Here is a 23,350-nt window from a genome sequence, read left to right on the forward strand (position 1 = left end):
CTCGGTTTTACAACTGAAATGTATTATAAATATTTCAGTGGGTTTCCCCTCACGTGTCTAGCACCTCGACAAATCTATCCCGTGGATGTAAGCTTGGATAGGAAATCTTGATTCTGATCAGGAAGTAGATATTGCGGCAGGCATGGTGGTCACCTCTCTATTTGTAAACCTTGTAAACTCAGGCAAGTAACGTTACTTAAAGTTGCCTTAGATTTACTTCCACATGCAATTAAGTTATAAATCAATACTTCAGGATCCGGTAAGTGTAGAGCGATAAACTCAGCTTGATTTTGTTATTTTTTTAATCCATTAATTCGACTAGCTTTGGATCACATTCCTGCATCTAATGTAAGATGCATAGTGTACATGGTCTACTGTATTTAACATGGCGTCATGCGGCGTAAAAATAAACAATATTTCTTTACGATTTTCAGGCTCACAACGATGAATAAACGCCGTCGAACTTCGTCCGTTGCGAGTCGTGGTACTGAGGATGATCCCGACGACGTACAACCGGAACCAACGAAACGACGACGAAAATTAGATCCGGTAACATTGCCCTGTCATTTTCTGATATTACGGACGCAATCTATAAACAATAACTTATTGATTCAATTCATACTAATATAATAGAATGGGAAAAAACTTACAATGGTCGGCAGATTGTTGTAGATATGGTTCTGAAGATATACTTAAAATAATTTCAAATTCGGAAACCTTGTAAATGCAAGTTGATCCATCTGCGAAAGACAAATGAAATCACAGAAATATCTTTGTGAAACTTTCACACAAACATACTTGCAACTTGGTAGAAATATTGCTTCCCTTTCTAGTAATTATATCATCGAATTTAGCTGTATTCATTCAACACTTTCCATTGATATCTTGCTTCTTGTAAAGTTGGATTCCAGTTTGAATATGCGATGCCGTTGTATTATAGGTTGGATTAGCCGAATTTCAATCAGAGATTTATCATTGCAGAGTGATCTTTGCCAGCAGCTATATGATGTTCTTCGTAATCAAAAAAGAGAAGACGGAACACTGTTGTGTGATGCTTTTATTCGCGTACCAAAACGCAGACAGGAACCTGGTTATTACGAAGTTGTTACAAATCCCATTGATTTGTTGAAAGTTCAGCAAAAGCTCAAAACCGATGAATATCGAGATATGGATGATTTGGCAGCTGACATTCAACTTATGGTTAATAACGCTAAAGCTTTTTACATGGTATGTATTTTTTCCAAATCAACAACTCGTAATTGAATTTGATGGTTAAAAGCAATGAATTAGAAGAAAGATTGATTTATTACCTAGAGCTAAGCAATCGATTTACATTTTGATTGCCTGTAAGGTAAAACTGCTCATAGTTACAGTTTATCCTGTTTATTGATATAGATATAATAATGCGGTAACTTTTGACATTTTGTCCAGCGGACTTCTCCAGAGTACAAAGATGCAACGGAATTGTGGGAATTATGTCTGAATACTAAAAATCGGATAATGGAAGAATATGAGGATTCTGAACCAAAGGGGAAAATAATTCTTAAGGTTGGCAGACTGGTAAGATAATGCAAAAAACACGTGAGTTATATATACAAGAAGCTTAATATTAATATGTCCTTTATCAGGCACGGAAAGTAACAACTCGTCAGGATGACGCTGAGGACACTTCTGAAAGCTCTACCAACCCTGATGAAGAGTCTATGCAACCATACGAGGATTTGTTCGCTGCGGTCATGGCTGCAACAAATCCACAAGACAATAACAGACCACTACATATTCCATTTCAATTGAAACCTTCCAAGAAAGTTTGTATTTTCACTGAACATTCCAATTTTGTTGTTACAAATTTTATGTCTATTTGAATTTTTCATTTTCTTGTATAGTCAACAAATGTGGTTGCAATATGAGAATTGTGATGTTCCATTACGCGCCATGAAAATTGCAATAGAAATACACATTTTACTGCTTCATAAATTACCTGAAATTGAATAGTGTGAAATTTAATTTGCAGCTGTACCCTGAGTATTATGAGATAATTGAGAATCCAGTGGATTTGAAGACAATCGCACGCCGGATTCAAGAAGGAGCATATGCTGGACTGATTGAAATGGAAAGAGATCTCATGCTCATGTGTCGCAATGCTTGTCAGTTTAACGAACCAGGTTCTCAAATATACAAGGATGCTAAAATGTTGAAAAAGATAATCGTTTCTGCAGCTAAAAAACAGGAATCTAGCGCTACTGGTATGGTACCAAAGCTCACTTCTACTGCAACTTCTACTAGAAGTAAAAGAGGAAGAAGTGCTGGCCAGTCCCTTGTAGCAGTGACTGCTGCACTTGCAGATGAAGATGAAGATGAAAGTGACGACGAAGAGGAGGAAGCTAATGACGGAGAAGAGTCTGACAATCCACAGTGGCAGTTATTTCAGACCATAAAAACTGCCCCAAACAGTCAAGGTGTGTTTCGTTTTGTTTCAATAAAGGTATAATATCTTTAAAAATTAACCTCGAGTTGTGAATATAGGTTTCTTGATTGAAAATCTTTTGCTAGTAAATTAACTTATTTATGTATGTGATATTCATTTATATGAGTGAAAGTGGTGAATTAGACAATATTTTATTTTGGATCTACAGGCGTCCGGATGAGTGAATACTATTGGAAATTACCATCTAAACGATTATATCCTGATTATTACAAAGCAATAAAAAATCCAATATCACTATATCAAATACGGACTAAAATAAAGGTGAGATACAAAAACCCATGTAAAAGGAACATTTCTTACAATTCCAATGCATGTATCGACTGATGATTTGATATGCAAAAACATCAATAAATGAGCTGACACATATTAGTTTGTTCAACTTACATACATATATGGATTTCTTTCATAGAAGGGGGAATATGGCACTGTCAGTGAGGTTGCGGGTGATATGAATATCATGTTTGAAAATGCTAAAAAGTATAACGTCCATACCTCTCGTTTGTACAAGGTAAATTTGCATTGCAGAAATCTGTTTGATTGAAATAAGCAGGAAATAAAATTATATGTTTTCATAGTGTGCCGCCAAGTTACAGAAAATTATGCAAGAGAAGGTACAGGAACTTCTTGAATTTGATCAGGTAAAAATTAATTTTTTTTCTTATGATTAAACCATATTTTTTAAATCAGTTGTAAGTTGATAGTTGGCCAAATTGAAAAAGATGATTTAATCTGTTTTCAAATTCATATTATTTTTTAATTTCTATCTCATCTATGAAATAGATCTAGTTAACCTGATATAATTTAAACCAATTCTTCTAGGATTCAGAATCAGACAGTGATTCAGAGAATAACTTGCAGCAACCCAAACTGATTAAGCGTGCATCAAATGTTTTGACTCGGGGAAAATATAAGGACAATGTGCCATTAAAAAAGAGACTGCATGTTCTTGTAAAGTGTGTGATGGAATACGTTGTAAGTAATTCCAATTTCTCGTGTTCATATTTCTGACAATTAATGTAATACATGATTGGTGAAATTTCAGTGTGAAGATGGTAGGCAGCCTATGCTTATGTTTATGGAAAAACCATCAAAAAAATTATATCCAGATTATTATCAAATTATTCAGGAGCCCATTGATATGTTGGGTATTGAAGCAAATATCAAGGCTGAAAAGTATCAGAATGAAAACGAATTAATTGCGGATTTCAAGGTGAGCAATACGCTATTTACACTTTGTATTAGCAGTTACTTTCGTTTCACGTAAATATTCAAAGTAAAATTTTTAATACTTACAACATGCGAGAGCTCATTAACGATATTTATAGTTGATGTTTAATAATTGCCGCCAATATAATGAAGAAGGGTCTCTTATATATGAAGATGCAAATGTATTGGAAAAGGTTTTGATGGATAAAGTAAAAGAGCTGGGACCCTTACCAGAATTGGTTAAACCAGTGAAATCTGCAGCATCTACACCGACAAGGAATGTAGGGTGAGTAGCTTTGGAAATTTTGTACTATAACAGGTCACACCAATGAATTTACTACTTATTATCATACCTAATGATTTTATTGTATGGTGGAATCCTTTTCCAAAGTTGAAAATATTTCTTGGGTTTTTATAGAAGGCCAAAGAAAGTTGTACCGTTGCATGTGCAAAAATTACGAACAATGTACGATACAATAAAAGACTATCACGATGCTAAGGGCAGACAGTTGTCCCAAATATTCATGAAACTTCCAAATAAAAATGAGTATCCTGATTACTATGAAGTTATCAAACAACCAATGAACATGGAAAAGATTGCCTCATCTTTAAAAAATAATGGATATGATAATCTGGATGACTTAGTATCAGATTTCATTCTCATGTTTGACAATGCTTGCAAGTATAATGAACCGGACTCTCAGATTTACAAGGTTTGAACATTTTGTATCTGTTATTATATTCTTATTTTTCATATTCAATTTTCCTTTGTTAACTAAATCACTTATGGTACAGGATGCACTGATTCTACAGCGATTAGTGCTCCAAACTAAAGTACAGCTGAGTGAAGATGATGAAAGTGTTCCTGATGTAGCAGCTGCTGTCCAAGAAATATTAGCCACTATATTCACAGCATTATATAACCACCAGGATGAAGAAGGCCGATGCTATTCGGATTCAATGGCTGAACTCCCTGAGCATGATATGGTTGATGGAAAGAAGTATTGAAAACTTTAATAAACAGTTCTTCCTTTAACAGTTTTTTTTTTTCATTAAAGTATTCAACCTACGTAGAAGTAGATTAGGAAGATAACTGAATTGTTGTCTTAATGCTGCAGTATTTGGAATTGATAACGTACTTCTTAACAGGGTGAGAGGACTGTCTTTGGATTTGATAAAGCGTCGGTTGGATAGAGGAGTTTACAAACGATTGGATAGATTTCAAGAAGATGTCTTTTCGTGTTTGGAGAGAGCGCGGAGACTATCCCGTAGCGATTCTCAGCCTTTCGAGGATAGTGTAGAGCTCCAAGCATTTTTCCTGCGAACACGGGATGACGTTACTCGCAGCGGAGATCTCTTGCACTCACCAGCTCTTAACTATACGCTTTTAGATCTCTCTGCTCAAGTTGCTGACTTAAAACGTACCAAACTCCAACAGGAGTTAGCGCTACCGCAAGAAGAAGAGAGCTGCGATGCTGTTGATGTCAAGGTGAATACCCTTTTCCAATTGTCCTAAATCTTGGAATTGCTACTTTTGATATGTAGGTGAGACAATGAAAGATAATTAATATTAACTGTGGATTACGTTTAGGATGTCGGTAATGCTAGCAGTGTTGGTGGTAATAGCATTGGCGATGGAGGTGCAACTATGAGTTTCAACCAGGAAGTTTACAGAGCTGGTGATTTTGCGTATGTAGAGCCCACAGAGCGAGGCATGGAATTGAGTGTTATACGGATAGAACGTCTATGGACTAATGCAGAGGGTCAACAAATGTTGTATGGAAATATATTTTATCGACCAAGTGAAACGTACCATGTTGCCTCAAGGAAGTTCATAGAGAAAGAGTTATTCAAAAGTGATTCCCACCTTGCAGTACCATTGTCCAAAGTTGCAGGACGATGCTGTGTCTTGAGTGTAAAAGATTATTTTAGAATGCGGCCTGAAGGTTTCCCTGAAAAAGATGTGTATGTATGCGAATCACGGTATTCCACAAAGGCGCGAGCATTTAAAAAAATCAAGGTGTGGAACTTTGATCCGGATCATCTGAAATTAGTTCCTAGGGAAAGACCTTTAGAGCCTAAACGTGTCGTTTCTGTGTACAAAGAACGTCTTGAAAAACATAAAGAAGAAATAGCAGAACTCGAAGAAGGCGAGAAGCTAATTGAAAAAGAAAAACCGGTAAGAGACTTGGATTAACTGAATTCCAATTTAGAATACATAATTCAATTTTTAAGCGTAGTAAGTTTTACTGAGAGAGCTCTTATCAACAAAGTGGCTTTGGTCATTTATCTTCATTTATCTTTATGATGTCTTGTTTGCATTTGGAAAATTATTACTCATCTGCAACCAACAACTTTTTTATAAAAATTGAATAAGTTTTACACACAACATTACAATGAATTGAAAAATATTGATCTTTGCAACAGGATTGTTGCTACATAAATTTATCTTATGCAACCTGACGAATTTCATGCTTCAATTTAGACACGTATCCATACAACCTTATCTAATCTAACTCACATTACAGAATGTGATAACGTTCAATCCAGACGACACAGAAAATACATATTATGAACAGTATAATACTTGCGTGGGACCTATCAAAACGGGTGACTTTGTTTATGTGGCAACGGATGGAGGTAGACAGCAAATCTCACAAGTCGATGCTCTATGGTCGACAAAAGAGTGAGTATGTTATATTTGCGCCTATAATATCATTAATGATCACGGACACATATATATGTATAACAAACATGCCAGTCTCTGGAGAATTCTGAAGTACATTTAACATTTTTCAGTGGAAAGTGTTTTTTCAAAGGTCCATGGCTTTTAATGCCCTCAGAAATTCCGCATGCTCCTACAAAATTATTTTACAAACAAGAATTGTTCCTATCTACCGTGGATGGAACACATCCGATAGTTGCGATCGTTGGCAAATGTGCTGTACTTGATTACGGGGAATATGTATGTAGTAAGTATTCCTTTAATTTGCTTGTACCATCTACTGGCAAAACCAAGGTGCAACAGTAACGTTGAATGACTGATCAATATTCATTCTTGAGGCAAATGTTGAATTTTTTGTCATTAATATTATTATTACTTTAGTATTGATGTATTATTCACTAATATTGAATATTTTTAATGAGATCTCCATTACTATCATGAAATAGGTAGACCAACAGAAATTCCAGAAGATGACGTTTTTATATGTGAATCTACATATGATGAAGTGAAAAATTTAATGAGAAAGCTTGGCCCAGAAGGATTGAAGAAATTCAATCATAGTTCAGTAGTGACGGACGACGAAATCTATTTCTTTCGGAGGCCAATTAATCCACCCAAAGTAAATAATCGTTTTGAATAGCATATAATTAAATTTTTACAAATTATATGCACATTAGTAATTATGAGAGTATTGAAACTGTGGAACTTTAAATATTTGTATGTCCGCAACTAACTTCAGATCTATATGGCTTTGCATGTGACATGTGTGTTATAGGTGCCAAGTGAGGTGGCTCAGGCTCAAATCCAAGTCAAGGCAGTTATACCTGCCACAGCTCATTTTGAAATGGTAATTAATAACTGAGTTAATACAGCGTGGTAGATAATAGACGAAAGATTTTTAAATATGTGCATGTTTCTCTTTTGTTCTGCCACAGAGTAAAATTATAAGCTCATGCTATCGAGAGATTTAAATTATTACACTGATTTCCATACAGATCCATAAAGTTTTCAATTTTTAGTTAATTAAACTGAAGTTCCAATGAAGAACATTTGGAGCCTGTGTAAGAAAATTATCTCACTGAAACAAATGTTGACTAAATTTAATCGCTAGAATAATATTTCTTTAAAGAAATGTAGACTGTGGCATCGGATTATGCCAAAAAATATGGTGTCCTGACATGTCTATAGCATGATTATACATTATTCTGTGTTTATGCATGTTTCTCTTTTCATGCCGGCATATTTGCATTTTTGTTTTTTATTACTCGCAATGTTTGTTTCTCTAATTTTACTCAACTGTGTAAATATTCATATCTGTTAGCATATGTCTAAGTTACATTACGATAGATTTTTCTATCAAAATTTAGTGACAATTTCCATTTGACGTTTCTTAATGAAAATTTAATATTCACAAATCACATTTGTCTATTCAAATAATAGATACTAACTGTACATACCTTGGATTTCTAGGACACCTTGAAAGCTATAACAACAACTTATTGATGACATAATATTCTACTTCAATAAGAGATGAAGATTATACGCATGAGTTGATAAGTCGGGTTTAAGGAAATACTGTGTAACTTGCGTTGTTGTCTAGTCTCGAACTTTCAACCACTTCGAAATTCAGTCAATTCCCGTGTTTCCGTGTAATAATGATACTGCAAATGCAGACTTTTATATCAATAGAGTACTTCAAAGGCGTCTTTAACATTACAAGTTGATTGAGTTTTATAATTGATATTTTGAAATGAACTCTTAGTATTTACAATAATACGCATATTATCAATTTTCCACGTTAATGTGTGCTTAGATTGAAATCTATGGATTCTCTTAAGCAGTGCAATCAGTTTATATATTGTTTTCACACAGGTTATATAAATTTTCCGAGTAATTAATCCACCATTAAGTCTCATCATTTTGGATAAAATTTGTCTACCTTCGAGTATTACAGTGATATGGCTTTAACTTTGACATTTAGATATACATAATGTGCATCAAAAATAATGGTAATCAAATAATGCTGCATTTATCTAATTACTCCTTATCCTGAATTAAAACATCTGTTTGGAGAGAACTGATAAAAAAAAAACTTTTAGAACCCATTGAACACGGATTAAATTTCTGGTTACAAAAATAGCTCATGGCAATAGATAATTTAAGATAATATAACGTAAATGGTATAGGAAGCATCACCATTACTGCCGAAACTGGAGTCCGATGTATTAAACATGGGAGTCGGATTAGGAGTTGGAATAGGAGTTGGTGTAGGAGTTGGGGAGGACAGCATGGATGCCGGCGGACCGCCGTCCGTTGGCTCTGCTGAAGCTCAACCGATCCTTACAAACGTTCAGACACCTGTTTCTGCAAAAAAGGTACACTGTGTACAGAATCACTAGCCTAATGATTTTTTATCTATTATATTCTTAATTTCATATTATTTTCATTTACAGAAATATGCCAGCATATTTTTTCGTTTTGCACTATTTAATTGTTTTCTTATATACTTAGATCGACGAATAGTTATGTTTCCCTTAAAAGGTGTACCAAGCAATGTTTATTTGTAAGACGGTGACATTATAATTTGTGTTTTCTTCTGTTTAGAAAGCCACTGGTAAGAAATTAGTTACGGGCTATATTTTGTATTCGAGTAAAATGCGAACGCAGATTACACAAAACAATCCCGAATCGTCGTTTGGGGAGATTAGCAGAATTGTTGGCAACGAGGTACTTATTTATTTTTTATTATTGGTTTTTGGTTTGTTCAGAGGATTCTAAAGAAGATGTCATTTATACTTTTAACTATAATATGGTGACCGAGCTGGCTGTAACTGCATTTATTCCGGATAAAAAAAATTTTCTTTGAATATACATAACAATAATATTTTTAATTTCATATATAGTTACAAACAGACCCAAGTATCAACTCAAATCTAATCCTGATGGAATACTTCTCAAAATTGATTATCTGATTGAATGCTGTGCATGATGCTGATAATTATTCAACGTAAAGTATGCCTGTACCATTTATAAGGCATTGGATTTTTGTACTTTCTAGAGAAGTATTACTCGATTATTTTACGAATGGTTCTACAGTATTATTAAAGAAGGCATACTATTATTTCTTAAACGGGACTAAAAAATTGTAGCATTAGAATTTATATCTGTCATTTATGTGGGACCTGATCATGCACTGGTCGAATGTTGACTTGTAATTGCAGATCAATTGGAATTCTGATCTTTTTAAATTGGTATCTTCACTTTACATTGAGTTACCTCATCATCTTGACATTATTTAGTATTCATATTACATTTAAATGCCTTCTGAATGGTCAATAGTCGTACTAATACAGATATCGATTTTATTAACTTCAAGATAATAAGTTTAAATTTGATCGAATGTGTATTACATATTATAAAATTACTCTGTTATTGAGATTTATTTCTATAAGAAGTTCACAATTAATTATGTGCAAATAGCTACTTCAGCAAATGATGTGCTGCTTGCGAAATTAAGAATTATGATGTATAGGCTTGAATTAAACAGGTTTGTGTTTTCTTGCAAAGGTTACATACAAAGAACAGCTGGAGGGTTCAATTAGGTGCAATATGGTTGTATCCTTAGAATTTCTAGACGTCCATCTATCTATTTTTTTTAGCTCAATTTCATGGTTTCTAGATCATTCACTTCCACTGCTCTAAAGTTATATTTCTTATGCCATTTAGCATTATCCATTCAATGACTATTATACTCCATCTGTATGCGACTAGTGGCTCTTCTAAAGCCATTTATATTGTACGAATCATGCGGTGCTCACTCTCTAAGGTCGTCATATTGAGTTTATATTTCATTAAATATAGGGAAATTGCTGTCAAATTATTAATGGTTCTGGGAAATTCTATCAGTTTCTCACTTAAAAAGAAGAAGAATATTTACGCTATGATCATGCCGATGATAGTAGATCTTGATGCATTCTCACCATTGTAATAAAGCAATCAAATTCCCAGTGAAATTGCAGTTGAACAAAAATTCATGATTAATTTTCTTGTATTGTACTGAAATAAACTTGAAAGGTACGTATGGACACATCTTCTTTGAAGCCTCGTAGGTTTTTCTGGTGGTTTACTCCTATCGACTAATAAGTCAGCTCAATACATAATTTTTAGCTGCAAGATCACTGGAAAAACCTCAATATATTACAAAAAATGGAAACTAGACTAGCGTGGCATTTTACTTTATAGTGGAGGAAGCTGCCTGCTGGAGAGAAGCAGGCATGGGAAGAACGAGCAATCAAAATGAACGAAGATGGAGGACAAACTGGTAGCAAACCAGTCACTATCGTAGGGGTCGGTCAACAGCCTGACCAGGTTTTTGAATGTTGCTGGGATGGATGTGACTGGCAATTTGAAGACATGACTGACTGCATTGATCACTGTATCGCTGAACAAAATGGTCATGTGCAGGCATCTTTTGCAAATGCTAGTGCTGGTATGTTTTCAATTTTTTTTTTAAATCCTAGTAGCTTACACCTTGAAGTATTATATTTATTTCAACATATTCAAATGTTTGCTTTGCAAACCTGTTAGTTTTTTTATTTTCAAACTGTAATAATGAAATTCCCTGGTAAAAACTAATGTCTCCAGTAATAAATTCGTAATAATAGTAAATGTTATGATATTCTGGGTGATGCAATTGATTTTGTATCACAGATGTTGAGTTTCAATGCCAGTGGCGTGGATGTGGCAGGACAAAAAAATCTGTGCCTCCATTCCCAAGTGTACAGCGACTTGCAAGGCACGTCAAAGAAGTTCACATTCTTAAAAGCAATGGACGAGTTGTTCCTCCGGCAGAAAGGAGCAAGTAAGCATTATCTGAATTCTATTTTTATAGTATTACTAAACTTGACTGTAGAAAATTGTATAATTCCTGATAAATCACCGATTCGTGTCAAAAAACTACTCTTAGTAAAGCTGCTTATGTCTACACATGATATTTCATGATTGAAGTTATTGTTTATCAATGTTCCAGAAACTATATGGCTTCCAAGGGTCCAACAATACTTCCGCCAATGGAAACTGGTAAGAAAGATTATTCTATATTTCAAATTGCATGTGTAATTAAGTATTTTTAACTCAATTATATATATAATTATAACTTTACTACAGAAACCTTAGCAGCTGCAACACAAACAAGTGTTATCCCTACTGTTAAACAGCCAGAACCAGTATTTATTACGGTACCACCTCGACCAAGCCGTGTGTTGCATTCTGACGCTTATTTGAGGTACATGTATATTAAAATAAAATTATTGCTAGAGATTTTTTTTCCTTTGTTTTCAATAGAAAGTTTTCAAATATTTCGTTTTTCCAGATATATCGAAGGTCTGAACACTGAAAATCGTTATATATCAAATTGGGATAAGCAAATGAACGCCAATGCCGAAAACACACAAATTCCAGATGTTGCCAAGTTGCCCGCAGAGTGGCTAGGTAACGGTGTAGGTAATCACGGGAATGTTGTCAATGCCTTATGGACACTCAGAGATATGATGATGCGCGACGTACTGGCCATTAACAAATCGTTATAGTTCATACATCAATACATCAACATATAATACTGCCCAATGATTATGTACTGAAACACAAATGACTATTTTCATGCCTGTCAACACTAGATGCTAATAAACTAATATCCATAATAGCTAATTATCAGTATAGCCAAGTGCCAAATCACAAGGTCTTAGCATTGAAAAATTTTGTAAGTAATTTATTGTTCAACCAATAGGTATGTTTTTCAATTACAATTATGTCTTTTTATGTCACTGTATAAATGCTGACCAAACTTGGACAATTTTATTTGTATGCTGGAGGAAAAGAATATCGACTTGGCAATCACATACAACTTTCAAATTTGAATATACGTTAACAGAAAACCGTAGAAGGGGCTATACTTTTTACGGCATGAATTATTTAATTCGGAAGTTGATTCATCTAACGTTGACAGGTGTCACCATATGAAGTAGCAGTAGAATTATAAGTCGTTTGTCACAAGTACTATAATGTAGGTACATACATAGATACAATTAAACCTACGATTGGCAGTGACTTTTTTATATCAAAGATTGAGATTGTTATTTGTACTTGAACTTTGGATATACATTTATATGTATCAATCAAATAATACTTCGAACAAATAATATCTAAATCTTAACTCCTCATCTCAAAAATCGGATACTCGACCTCCGTTTTGCCAATCACCCCATTTTGTTGGATCCTTCTCGGCATCACTAATTACCTCTCCAGTGCTTGGATTTGTTTTTACAAGCATGAGGTCAATGAATCTCATGCCTGGGGATACTCCTGCAGAATTACATTTTTTTCTGTTATGACAGAGCTTTTTTACATTATATGAAAATTTTATTAAAAATTGATTCTTATTTACAGTATCTATAACATTATATCATGATTGTTGTTAATTTTTTAACACAGGAACTAAACTTTGAACCGACATTAGATTCAACGTGATATAATATAAAGGACATTGAAGTCGTATGTTTTTCAATTCGACCAATAAATTTTGTATCATTAATTAGTGTAAGATCACCGTTTGTGGAAATTTTAACTATGAACTTCATCCTCATTTAATTATTTACTGTTGCAGTTGACTTACTATCTGTGCTGGATAATATTTATCGAAAATAATCCATTACAATAAATCACTATTTTTAAATTCAAATTTTAGAATTATTACTATTGAAATTATCAGTATGTAATTACGTATTTCATAGAAACCTAGTCCATATCGTACTTGGAATTGGCTCCAACTTGAGCTTTTTACGAAATGCTTGCATGCGCTCGGATGGCACAACCTTACTGTTTCGATTTTCTTTATCCGATGGAGAAATTCCCACAGTCATGTTTATTCTGCCTAATTGTAAGTGATTATTATTCGTTATTACCAACATGATTTACAAAAATTGATGATGCTCAGCCTTCAAATACAGAGTAAAATTTTAGTCATTAGCATTTATTTACATTGAGTCGAAAAAGATATATTTTACAATTTTGTATTACAGTTATCGCAATTTTTTTGATAACTCATAATTGAATGTTCTTAGTGGTCACCGCATCAATATAATGACATGCCAATTTACTTTTGCTAATGCTTCTAACTTGTTGCCATACAGCTGCTCTACTGAAATTCATTCTTGTAGGCAGCATATTAAATTGGAGAGAACGCAAAAATAGTTTGAAAATTAATCCCACAAATGTAAGAGAGGTGTAATTACTTTGACCCAATCAAAGAAACAAAACAAAGTTTCAGTTATCTAGGATACGAGCAAATATACAATAAGTAACTCGTGCCCAACTTCATATATATGCACTTCAGAGTAAGTGTGCAATCCCAATCAAATGTTTTCATGCGTGTGTGAAGATATAAGAATGTTGCTTGAATCTAATTTATTCTCACAATGCAATGGAATTCATATTTCTTTGATAGGTAGGTTTGTACAGTAACTATTCTGTGCATTTTTACAATTTCTTTGTAAAAATTATTTTATTGCTAAAAGTCTGATACTCGTCCTTTTCGTTCCCAATCTCCATAACGAGTAGGTTCAGGACCGCGAGGTCCACCGACTTCTCCAGTTGTTGGGTTTGTATTATTAGGATGGGGTTCTAAGGGTTCCTTTTCTTGGTATGGATGTTTACCTGCCTCTAGATCCTCCAGTTTACCTGTACAATTTATTCAAAAAATCGATTTGTAACTGGAAATTAGAAATATTTAACAATCCAGTACTTACCTATGGGAGTGCGTTCTCTGAGTTTTTTCTTAAACTCTTGCATCCTAAGGCTTTCCTCATCTGAGCCTGTTTTCCCAGTCGATGACAATCTGGTGGTCGATCCCACTATTTAACATTACACAAGGTTAGTTCGTTTTGTAGACCTTCGTATTTTTGGACACAAAAACACATACTTGCCATTATAAAAGTTGTTCACTCGGGTAGCTAATCTTTTGAATTGGCTCATGTTGTTGGTTGGATTAAGAAAATAATGATATTTATTCCACTATTTGATACTGTACCCTTTACGATTTCTACGACAAGTTCACGATATAAGCACGGACCATGGAGGTACTGACGGAGGTAGAAAGAAGCAAAATCTTCGCCAGAAATTACAGAAGTATAACCCATCTAGAACGTGCACCACGTATGCTTCGCCGTCAAAGCACGCCGTGCGAGATAGCAACTATTTAGGATGTCTATGATTAATCAAAATACCGAACCATCTAGTATATGTATGTAGACCCTGAGTGTGGTGACGTCACATTTGTATTTTCAGGTCAATGCACTAGAAAATTGGTATCGTGACTGCGATAATCCTTATCAGGTTATTTATATAATGCTGGTGTAGTACAGAGATGGTCGTGAAACAAGCTTGAGTTTGATGAGAAGTATTTCTGTTTGGATAAGTGAATTATACGCATAAACAGTCAACGCATGTAAGTTTGATGTTGATTTTCTGAAACAATTACCATTCGGCGAATAATGAGTGTAAGTTCCGTTTTTAGAAATAACCTCTTGAAATTAAAAAATTCAAAGATAAATTTCATTTTCAATATGTCAACTAAAGTTAGGACACCGCTAGAAAAAATGAGAAAAGATATGAGGGAAATTTTTCTCAGTGGTGTTCAAGCTGTGCTTCCACGTATGCTAATTGAAAATCAAATTAAACTCTCAGACAACAATCTTTTTGTTGCGGACCAAATGTTCCGAATTAGTAGCAATGTATATTTGATTGGATTTGGTAAGGCTGTAATGAACATGGTGCCAGGAATTGAGAAGGTCCTTGGAAATCGTTTGAAGAAGGGAATAATCAGTGTGCCAAAAGGGTCGAAAGAAACAATCTGGAAAGTACAAGATTTTACAAACTTTCCAAATATTGGTGGACCTGTGGAATATCGAGAAGGAGCAAAAGACAACCAGCCTGATGCGGAAAGTCTATCGACTACAGACGACATCATGGACTTGGTTGAGGGACTCAAAGAAAACGATACTTTAATAGTATTAATATCAGGCGGAGGATCAGCCCTCCTTTGCATGCCTAGACCACAGCTTGAATTGAAGGAGAAGCAAGAATTTTGTAAAAAACTACAACAAGCTGGTGCAGATATTAAGGAATTGAATATTGTTCGCAAAAAATTATCCATGATCAAGGGAGGAGGATTAGCTCGGATTGCTTATCCTGCTTCTGTTATCAGTTTGATATTGTCTGATATTGTTGGTGATCCTATTGCTGAAATAGCTAGTGGTCCAACGGTATATAGCCCAAAATCACCGGAAGAGGTAATTAGTATTTTGAAAAAATATGAACTATTCGACGATCTGAATTGGAATATAAAATCTGTTTTGACATCTAAAGATGTGGATAGTAAATTTTTATTAGATGAAAATGATGAGTTTAGGCATGTGAAGAACATAATTATTGGAAATAATTCAATCGCGGTAGAAGCAGCAAAGAGTCAGGCGCTTAAGAAAGGTTTCAGTCCGATCCTGTTACGAAGTGATATAGAGGGCAATGTCAGTGATGTTAGCTCTGCTTACGTTAGGGTAGTTAATTTAATGTGTATGGTGCTAGACAAATCACTAGATAGAGAAACGTTTTTTGATATCATCAAGAAAGATCCAATCCTGGCTTTGCCTGCAGAAAAAGTTGATGAAATCTATAACATCATTGAAGAAGCTACAGGGAAGGGAATTATGTTAATTGGAGGTGGTGAACCAACAGTAATTGTACAAGGAAGTGGTGTCGGTGGTCGTAATCAAGAACTTGCGCTTCGTTTTGCTCTCGATTGGTTGGAAAATGTGCAAGAAAGCCCGCGATTATCGAAATACGATGTGGTTATGCTGAGTGGAGGAACAGATGGGCAAGATGGACCCACTGATGCTGCTGGAGCATTTGGTTATCCAGCAATCGGACCTATTGTTCATGATCTGCGTAACAAATTACGCGTTCAACTACATCAAGCAATGGTAGAAAGAATGAATGAACAGAAAGCAGAAACACAAGTAATGGCAGGGGAAAAAATTAGATACCATTCCGGTACTGAGAACCAGACTAAAAACGATGAACTGACTAATGACAAATGTGATGCACTAGCATTGAAACTTGGAGCACTGGAAAAGTTGATCCCTGAAAATGTTATAGAAAATAATGACTCATACAATTTTTATACCAACTTCAAAAAGGGCAAAGATTTATTGAAAACTGGTCTGACGGGCACAAATGTTATGGATTTGCATATCATTTGTATAACAAAACAGGAATGCGGGTGTCGACTAGATTTTGAGATTGAATCCAAATGCCCGGATCCGCTTGAAGAACATAACTTAGAATCTTTGGTAGGTGTAGATGGGTTTGAAAGGTGTAGAATAGTTGCAAATTCTGCAAAAGATATAAAATTACTAAATTTGAAAGTCTTGGACCCAAATCTGGCAGAGTCTTGTTGCACCAAATCAATTAAAGAATAGATTATTTTTTACAGTTTACAGCTACAGTCATTTTTACAGATCATAGTTGATTAAGCATTTTAAGGATAATGCTAAAGACGCATTACGTTTAGTTATTGTTTCTTGGCTGAACCATTGTGAAATACTATGGCAAAATGTCATTAGGCATAGTCATGTAAACCTAATTTCTACAAAGAAATTATACAATAAATTAAAACCTAAAAATTGGGCAGTATACACATCAATGCTTCCGAATTACTATTATTTTCATATTTCTAAAATCAATATGGAGAAATTAGTTAAAGTTGTCTATCAGAATATATTACCGTGCAAGGAGGTAGGCTGTAAGAAAAAGAGTTAAAAATATTATAAGAAAGGCAGAACTTAAAATTCCTTGTGGGAAAAAAATTGCCATTTATTTGTAAGCCAAATTCCACATAAATATAGAGAATGTATATAGAAGTTTTAAATTCAATAAATTATTTGTTTCGAAAATTGATGCAAAATATAGAAGTCTAGTGTATTATTGATAATATACATATATTTGCATACATATATTCAGTTCAATTTTCGAATCAAATAATTTATTGAGTTTAAAACTATATATATATATATATATATATATACATATATATATACGGAATACTCTAATGATAATTTTTTACTTTGTATCAGCACATATCTTTACCTACAAGTTGTTATTAAAAATATAAATGCCTATTGAAGGGTTAATATATCGAGTAAAATGTACAAATATTTATATCGGGATACTTCAACAATTAGGCTTTCAAAATACATACTGTATAATTAATTACTTTATTTCAAGCATAGTAATTGCACCGATGGACGGGTAAATAAAGTTCTGTTTCAAAGTTAATAAATACATGATTGGTATTAATAAAACTAAATATGTGGCGCAGTTTTTAAAATCACTTATTTACATATGTTACATTCTGATGCCACTTTTGCAGACACATGATAAATGGTTCTAGAACTCTACTAGGAACGCGCAATATTCTCATGGTGCTACATGTATAAATATAAATTTGCTAATCGATCTGTTATGCAATTTTTGTATGCTAGTCACATTGGTGATCAGTTTTTCCACATTGTATTCGACTTCAAACTAAGCCAAGACATTCAATGCACAGTCTGGGCAGTTAATGTTGGTTAATTTAATTTCAACTATGAAAAAATGGTCAATAAAATCAATTAGGAATATCAAGCCAGGAAATTATTGGAACAATTCCACCACTGTTCAAATTTGTGCCTGTATCTCGTGGAATTGAATATACTTCTCACCATGACGAAAAAAAGACTATTCGTGAAATCGAGTTATTATGAAAAATGTGTGCTATGACTGCCTGTTTCATCGTTAATTCAGTCGAGGTACATACAAGAGAAACTTTTCACACTTAACAACTACAAGTCCCAACTGAAAAGGTGATGTTTGACGAGCATGTCTCTGACGCCATCCTTCAGAGGCTGAGATTGTTCTTTTTTTGGAGGAAGTTCCCAATCAGGGTTCAAGTTGAATGCAAATTGACTTAGTATTCTTAACTCGCATTTTATTTGCACCCATCCTGGGCTATTAATAAAGCTCCATGGCTGATACCTGCACAAAGTACAAAGTAGAATGAGAAATTTATGGTTTGTATTTTAGAAATTAGCAATATTTTATTCTGCTCTACTTTTAGACAGAGGTGGTGCGAAAATAACTATTGCTCACCATTTTTGGACGACTTCAACGCATGAGCACAGTACTTCAAGCCATAGATGTAACACTTGTTCATTCAGTCCAAGACAAATTAAAGAACGAAGTTTGACATCCATTTGAGCATGGGCATTGTCGTGTGTTAAGTTAACTGACTGTACACATCGATAAAGTAACTAAAATAAAATCAGTTATATTTTTGTTTAATATTACCACAATGTGGTGTTTATTATTTATAAGTTAAATTTATCAGTATACCTCTTCAGGTGTAAGAACTTTCCCATCCTCATCCAGCCTGTAAGTCTTACAAAGAACCAACCTACTGTAGACGGAATTGAAATCTTTTTCTACTTCTCGGTTTGATGCTTCCTCAATGAACAACCACGGGTGACAAGGCCCACCTAAGAAAGAGGGTCTTCGCATCCCATGTTCCAGTACAGCTTTTACTGCTGGGCAGAGACTACCTCTTACTAAATCGGTTACTGCTTCGCTAACGGCGTCATCGCCAGCACAAGTGTATTGTTTACTTCTCTCATCGAGCAATTCAACAAATTTAGCTGGGAACCAACCTGCAATTACATTGTTACTCGTAATATCACAAACGTTTAAAACATCTGCTTATTTGATCAAAAAATTCGATAAGAGAAATTGATGATACATTCAAGAAATAATCCAGTTTTAAAGTGTGCCAGTGGTAATAAATTTAAAATACAAAAACTAAGAAATTAGCTACCTCGTAAACCATTTAGTTCTCCAACCCAGCAGTGCTCATCCTTCTGACTGATAATTGTGATAATATCATTCTTTCGAAAGCCCAATTCATCATCGTCATGTCTTTCGAAATCTGTTATAAAATTATCAGTGAAATTGACTTTTCATAACGGATTAACGGTTAGTGAAAAATTTCAATACCTAGTAATGCTTTGGCTCGTCTTTTACGCGTACGAGATACATTGACGTAATTATCGTGATCCTCAGCATGGCTTTCCATGTTGTAATCTGCGACAAGCGTGATGTTGCTTAGCTTAGGGTCAACGTTGATGAAGTGTCTAGCAACTTGTAGAACAGCTTCTCGTAGGTCAACTAGGATCTCTGTCAAATGGGAAAAATTATTTTTGAACAAGAAATATATCCTATAAATTTATATTGAAAAACTTGACTTCTGCCATGATTGTTTACATACCTGTTTGACGGATATTTTTACATTTAGAGTCATCTTCGCCATTATCGTCGCCAAATAAAAACGTGTGCAGCATACCCTTGTTTCTTTTCATGTGCCGTCTGTTAAATTAATTAATTTGAATCAAGAGTGTTATCTTATTTGGAAGAAGGGCAAGTGTGCTATGGAAATAATTATATTGGTGTTTTCTTAACATAAAGTGAAAGTTTTTAATCACATACCTATTAAGATGTTGTTTGGGGAGATTTGGAGCAGCATCAGGGTTTCCAACTAGACCTCCTTGATCAGCCATTAAGTATGCTAAATGTCGACGTCTGTGAGTTTCGACTAGAACATCTGTTAAAGAACCTCCGACGTCCAAGGAAACCTGAAATATGATTTGATTGACAGCATGAGTCTAAAAATATAATTAAGAAAAAACTACTGATACTCTGGTTTCAATATCAATGTACTGGTAATATCACTTATATATTTTGTGCACCCAAGTTGTTAACTTTAAATTCATCTGATTACCATTTACCTCCAGCAACTGATCTACATCATCAATATCCCCTGGTATATCAGATAAAGCGTTGAATATCTGTGCAGAATTTTCTAATTGCTTAAGATCCGTTTCTGAAAAAAAATTGTGATTGCAATTTTCATTTTTGGTACATTAAACATTGTGTAAATTCCAGTTACAATCAAGGAAAATCGGAGCAGGAATACCGATTGGAGATTTCGCTGCCTACCTTTAATTTTCAACATTCCCAATGTGATTTGAAATAAGACTATTGATCCATCGAAGAAGAAGAGGTCCCAGATACGTAGCAGGATTTTCATATGCACAACAGAGGCAAACAAAGTTAAAAACCAATGTAAGGAAATCAGACTCAGTTCTATATCGTGTTGAGCAAGAACAACATCCAAATCAGGTAGGAAACTTGCTATCAATGTCCTGAGTACTCGTTGATCGGCTTGTATTCCTGAAAAGTAAAATTAAAAGGTGAATGAGTGTTATGAATACGAGTGAGTTTCTGATGTGTTATCTATAATTTCATGTTCATGAACGTGTGTGCAGTTGAAAATGAATTTTTGTTTACCCAATAGCGTAGAAGAGTAGTAAGAAGACGGTAACAGATCTTCAACTATTGTCGCCATCATCCAAAAAGCATCCTCTTCTTCGAGTAACAATAGTAAAGAAGCAGCCATCATTCCTGTACCTTGACAATACCTACACATGAATGAATAGTAATTCAATTAACAACTGTAAAATATCCTGGCAAACTGATTGCAAGCGTCTGAAATGGAAATAATCTTCACCCTATATCAGGATACAACCAGGCCAGGCCACGCATTACTCGCCGTAAACGTGGTATGCCGGTACTGTTGAGGTGGCTGAAGCAAGCATTTGCTGGCATAGTCCTCAGCAAATCTTTTTCTATTTGCTTGCTAGTCATCAACGCGTCATTACTCGAAGCTTTCACTATATCTTGATAACTGATTTCTGATGCGGTTTTCTTCTGAAGTGCTCCTGAAAATTTGAAAGGTAACTCATTGAACACTGGTAGGAATTTAGCCAATGCACTCTTGGCGCTACACAGTTTATAACCAATGTTAAATTGATTGTGTCCAAAATATTATTTTATTCATTACCGGACATACGCATCCACATTTGAGGTCGCAGTGAGTGCGGAATACCACGACATACCATTTCCCGCAATTTATCCGTGCGTGGTAATCGTTGGTCAACATCTTGCCAAGATACTTCAGATATTTCCTTGTTATGAGTAAATTCTAAATGTGCCACCCACTGTAATCTACATGTAAGGTTCCATACATAAGTTCCAAGGACAAGAATATTCTATTATTCTAAACTATTATCTTAATTTCTATGTCCAGACATAAATATTTATTACAGTGTTAAAATTAATTTCTCCATGGATGCAATTATTTTCACATAAGTAGGAAATGATTGATAGACATTTTTTAAAGACTGTTGAACACATTCAGGGTGTAGAATAGCTTAGCAATTGGTAAATTGCTGCAAAGTGAAGAATGTCTAGGGCTTGATGAACAAACTTTCGAAATCATTCCACATTTATTATGCACTTTATCAAAACTCTGTAGCATTCTCCACAAATTAATCTGGTACTGTTTATCAAATTGTTACCGATGCTGAGGGTCCTCCACAAATGGCACGCCCAAAAGTTTTTTTGAATTTTGTTCTGGCCCATCTTCTTCCTCAACCCTAAATCCAAACTCATCGAATCTGTCACAAAAAGATACAGGGATCATTAGACATGAAGCACAATACAATAACTTAATATGTTACCTATATTCTGGTTGCAAATTGGGATCTTCTGGTTGATTTAATTTTGCCAGAATGTCCTGAGGCCACATGGACGTTGTCAGGGCAGAAAATGAACCTCCCGGTGCAGGTGACAATGCCGCAGCCTCATTAAAGTCACCATTCTCCAATTCATATTCATCATCGGATATTCCAGCTTCTAATTTTTTCTACAAAATTTGATTATATTATTCATTACAGTTCATAAAATTATATCTGGTTTTTATAAACCCTATATTTCAAATGTTTCTCATATGTTTCTCAAATGCCATTTGATGGGTGAAATTGTAATTTTGTTTGTAGCCAGCAATTTTAGGTTCATTGGTCACATTCTGTGCTGAAAAGTAAGAATTTGACATAACGATAAGATTGTGTTTGCCTACTCCAGGAGGATTTGAGAATACTGCAATAATGGAGTGAGGAAAATTTGATTCAATATTAGGAATTGGGATTAAATTGTAACGAAAAATCCGTTGCAAAGGAGTGATATAACAGATGGTATTTATTTTACGAGAATTTGGAACTCCGTAGTCGCATGTGACAAAAAACGGAATACACTTACATTGTAATCTTCTTTGCCAACATAACCTTCGTGATCGCGCACATTAAAAAGTGATTTCGCGATTTCCATATCAAAGAAATAGCAAAGTATTTGAAAACGCCGATTAAAGTTAACGATTTCAGAACGAAATCTCGCTAAATCGTGATTCAACTAAATTATGATTTGTTGAAGAATCGTGGAGTAGTCTGGTTCTCACACTTAATGATCCACGAATGACAGTACATACATATTCGCATTGGTATGTATACATATACATATAAGTACGTAATCTCGTCACGCTACTCGCGAATGTGTGTACGTTTTCAACACACCATCTAACACATATTTATGTCATGTGTGTGTCCTACGTACATACTTGTAGTATAATGTTTGACAGATAAATAAGGCCAGACGCAGCGCATAGAATGAAGGGCCCCAAAGACGCTTATCTTTGATCGGGTGGGTGTGTGGGGAGCCGGACGCTGCGCGGCGCATGCGTTTTGCACGACGCATGTGTCGAGTAGCAGGTATAAAAAGCAGAAGCGCGCGAGCGACTAGCGGCTCGTTGGATATCACCCTTAATATGAGCGTCTAATTTCAGTCCAATCGGTATTCACGTCGAAATGTAACCAATAAGACAAGGCTTACGCAATATAAAA

At 34.7% G+C, this 23,350-nt stretch overlaps 4 protein-coding genes across 5 annotated transcripts; 2 read left to right on the forward strand and 2 right to left on the reverse strand.

Moving 5' to 3' along the window:
• The first annotated feature begins 67 nt into the window (after positions 1–67).
• On the forward strand, positions 68–13,648 carry LOC124306904 (protein polybromo-1). The gene is made up of 27 exons (XM_046768059.1): positions 68–182; positions 435–549; positions 982–1,227; positions 1,432–1,560; positions 1,629–1,808; positions 2,015–2,459; positions 2,637–2,749; positions 2,898–2,996; positions 3,064–3,126; positions 3,308–3,460; positions 3,531–3,698; positions 3,814–3,980; positions 4,113–4,407; positions 4,490–4,695; positions 4,844–5,183; positions 5,286–5,873; positions 6,223–6,380; positions 6,494–6,666; positions 6,866–7,038; positions 7,195–7,266; positions 8,606–8,794; positions 9,024–9,146; positions 10,662–10,908; positions 11,130–11,280; positions 11,449–11,498; positions 11,586–11,703; positions 11,791–13,648. The coding sequence occupies exons 2-27, from the start codon at positions 445–447 to the stop codon at positions 12,005–12,007; spliced, it is 4,968 nt and encodes a 1,655-aa protein (XP_046624015.1). The 5' UTR covers positions 68–182; positions 435–444; the 3' UTR covers positions 12,008–13,648.
• On the reverse strand, positions 13,426–14,682 carry LOC124306914 (succinate dehydrogenase assembly factor 4, mitochondrial-like). 2 transcript variants are annotated; one of them, XM_046768083.1, is made up of 3 exons: positions 14,399–14,682; positions 14,222–14,326; positions 13,426–14,153 (listed from the first exon to the last, which is right to left on the reverse strand). In XM_046768083.1, exons 1-3 carry the CDS (start codon positions 14,445–14,447, stop codon positions 13,984–13,986), a joined length of 324 nt encoding a protein of 107 aa, XP_046624039.1. In that variant the 5' UTR covers positions 14,448–14,682; the 3' UTR covers positions 13,426–13,983. The 2 variants fall into 2 exon arrangements, with proteins under 2 accessions (XP_046624039.1, XP_046624040.1); XM_046768084.1 differs by having other exon boundaries at positions 14,395–14,682.
• Positions 14,683–14,702: 20 nt separating this feature from the next.
• Positions 14,703–16,948, forward strand: LOC124307970 (glycerate kinase-like). Its single transcript, XM_046770221.1, has 2 exons — positions 14,703–14,971; positions 15,230–16,948. The coding sequence occupies exons 1-2, from the start codon at positions 14,966–14,968 to the stop codon at positions 16,946–16,948; spliced, it is 1,725 nt and encodes a 574-aa protein (XP_046626177.1). The 5' UTR covers positions 14,703–14,965.
• Positions 16,949–17,729: 781 nt separating this feature from the next.
• On the reverse strand, positions 17,730–23,111 carry LOC124306918 (small G protein signaling modulator 3 homolog). Its single transcript, XM_046768085.1, has 15 exons — positions 22,713–23,111; positions 22,136–22,320; positions 21,974–22,072; positions 21,457–21,620; positions 21,124–21,334; positions 20,904–21,034; positions 20,553–20,786; positions 20,342–20,436; positions 20,043–20,188; positions 19,825–19,922; positions 19,554–19,733; positions 19,375–19,485; positions 18,900–19,210; positions 18,657–18,817; positions 17,730–18,542 (listed from the first exon to the last, which is right to left on the reverse strand). The coding sequence occupies exons 1-15, from the start codon at positions 22,779–22,781 to the stop codon at positions 18,350–18,352; spliced, it is 2,388 nt and encodes a 795-aa protein (XP_046624041.1). The 5' UTR covers positions 22,782–23,111; the 3' UTR covers positions 17,730–18,349.
• Between the last annotated feature and the right edge of the window lie 239 nt (positions 23,112–23,350).

Source organism: Neodiprion virginianus, chromosome 6, assembly GCF_021901495.1.
Source record: "Neodiprion virginianus isolate iyNeoVirg1 chromosome 6, iyNeoVirg1.1, whole genome shotgun sequence".
NCBI classification, from domain to species: domain Eukaryota; kingdom Metazoa; phylum Arthropoda; class Insecta; order Hymenoptera; family Diprionidae; genus Neodiprion; species Neodiprion virginianus.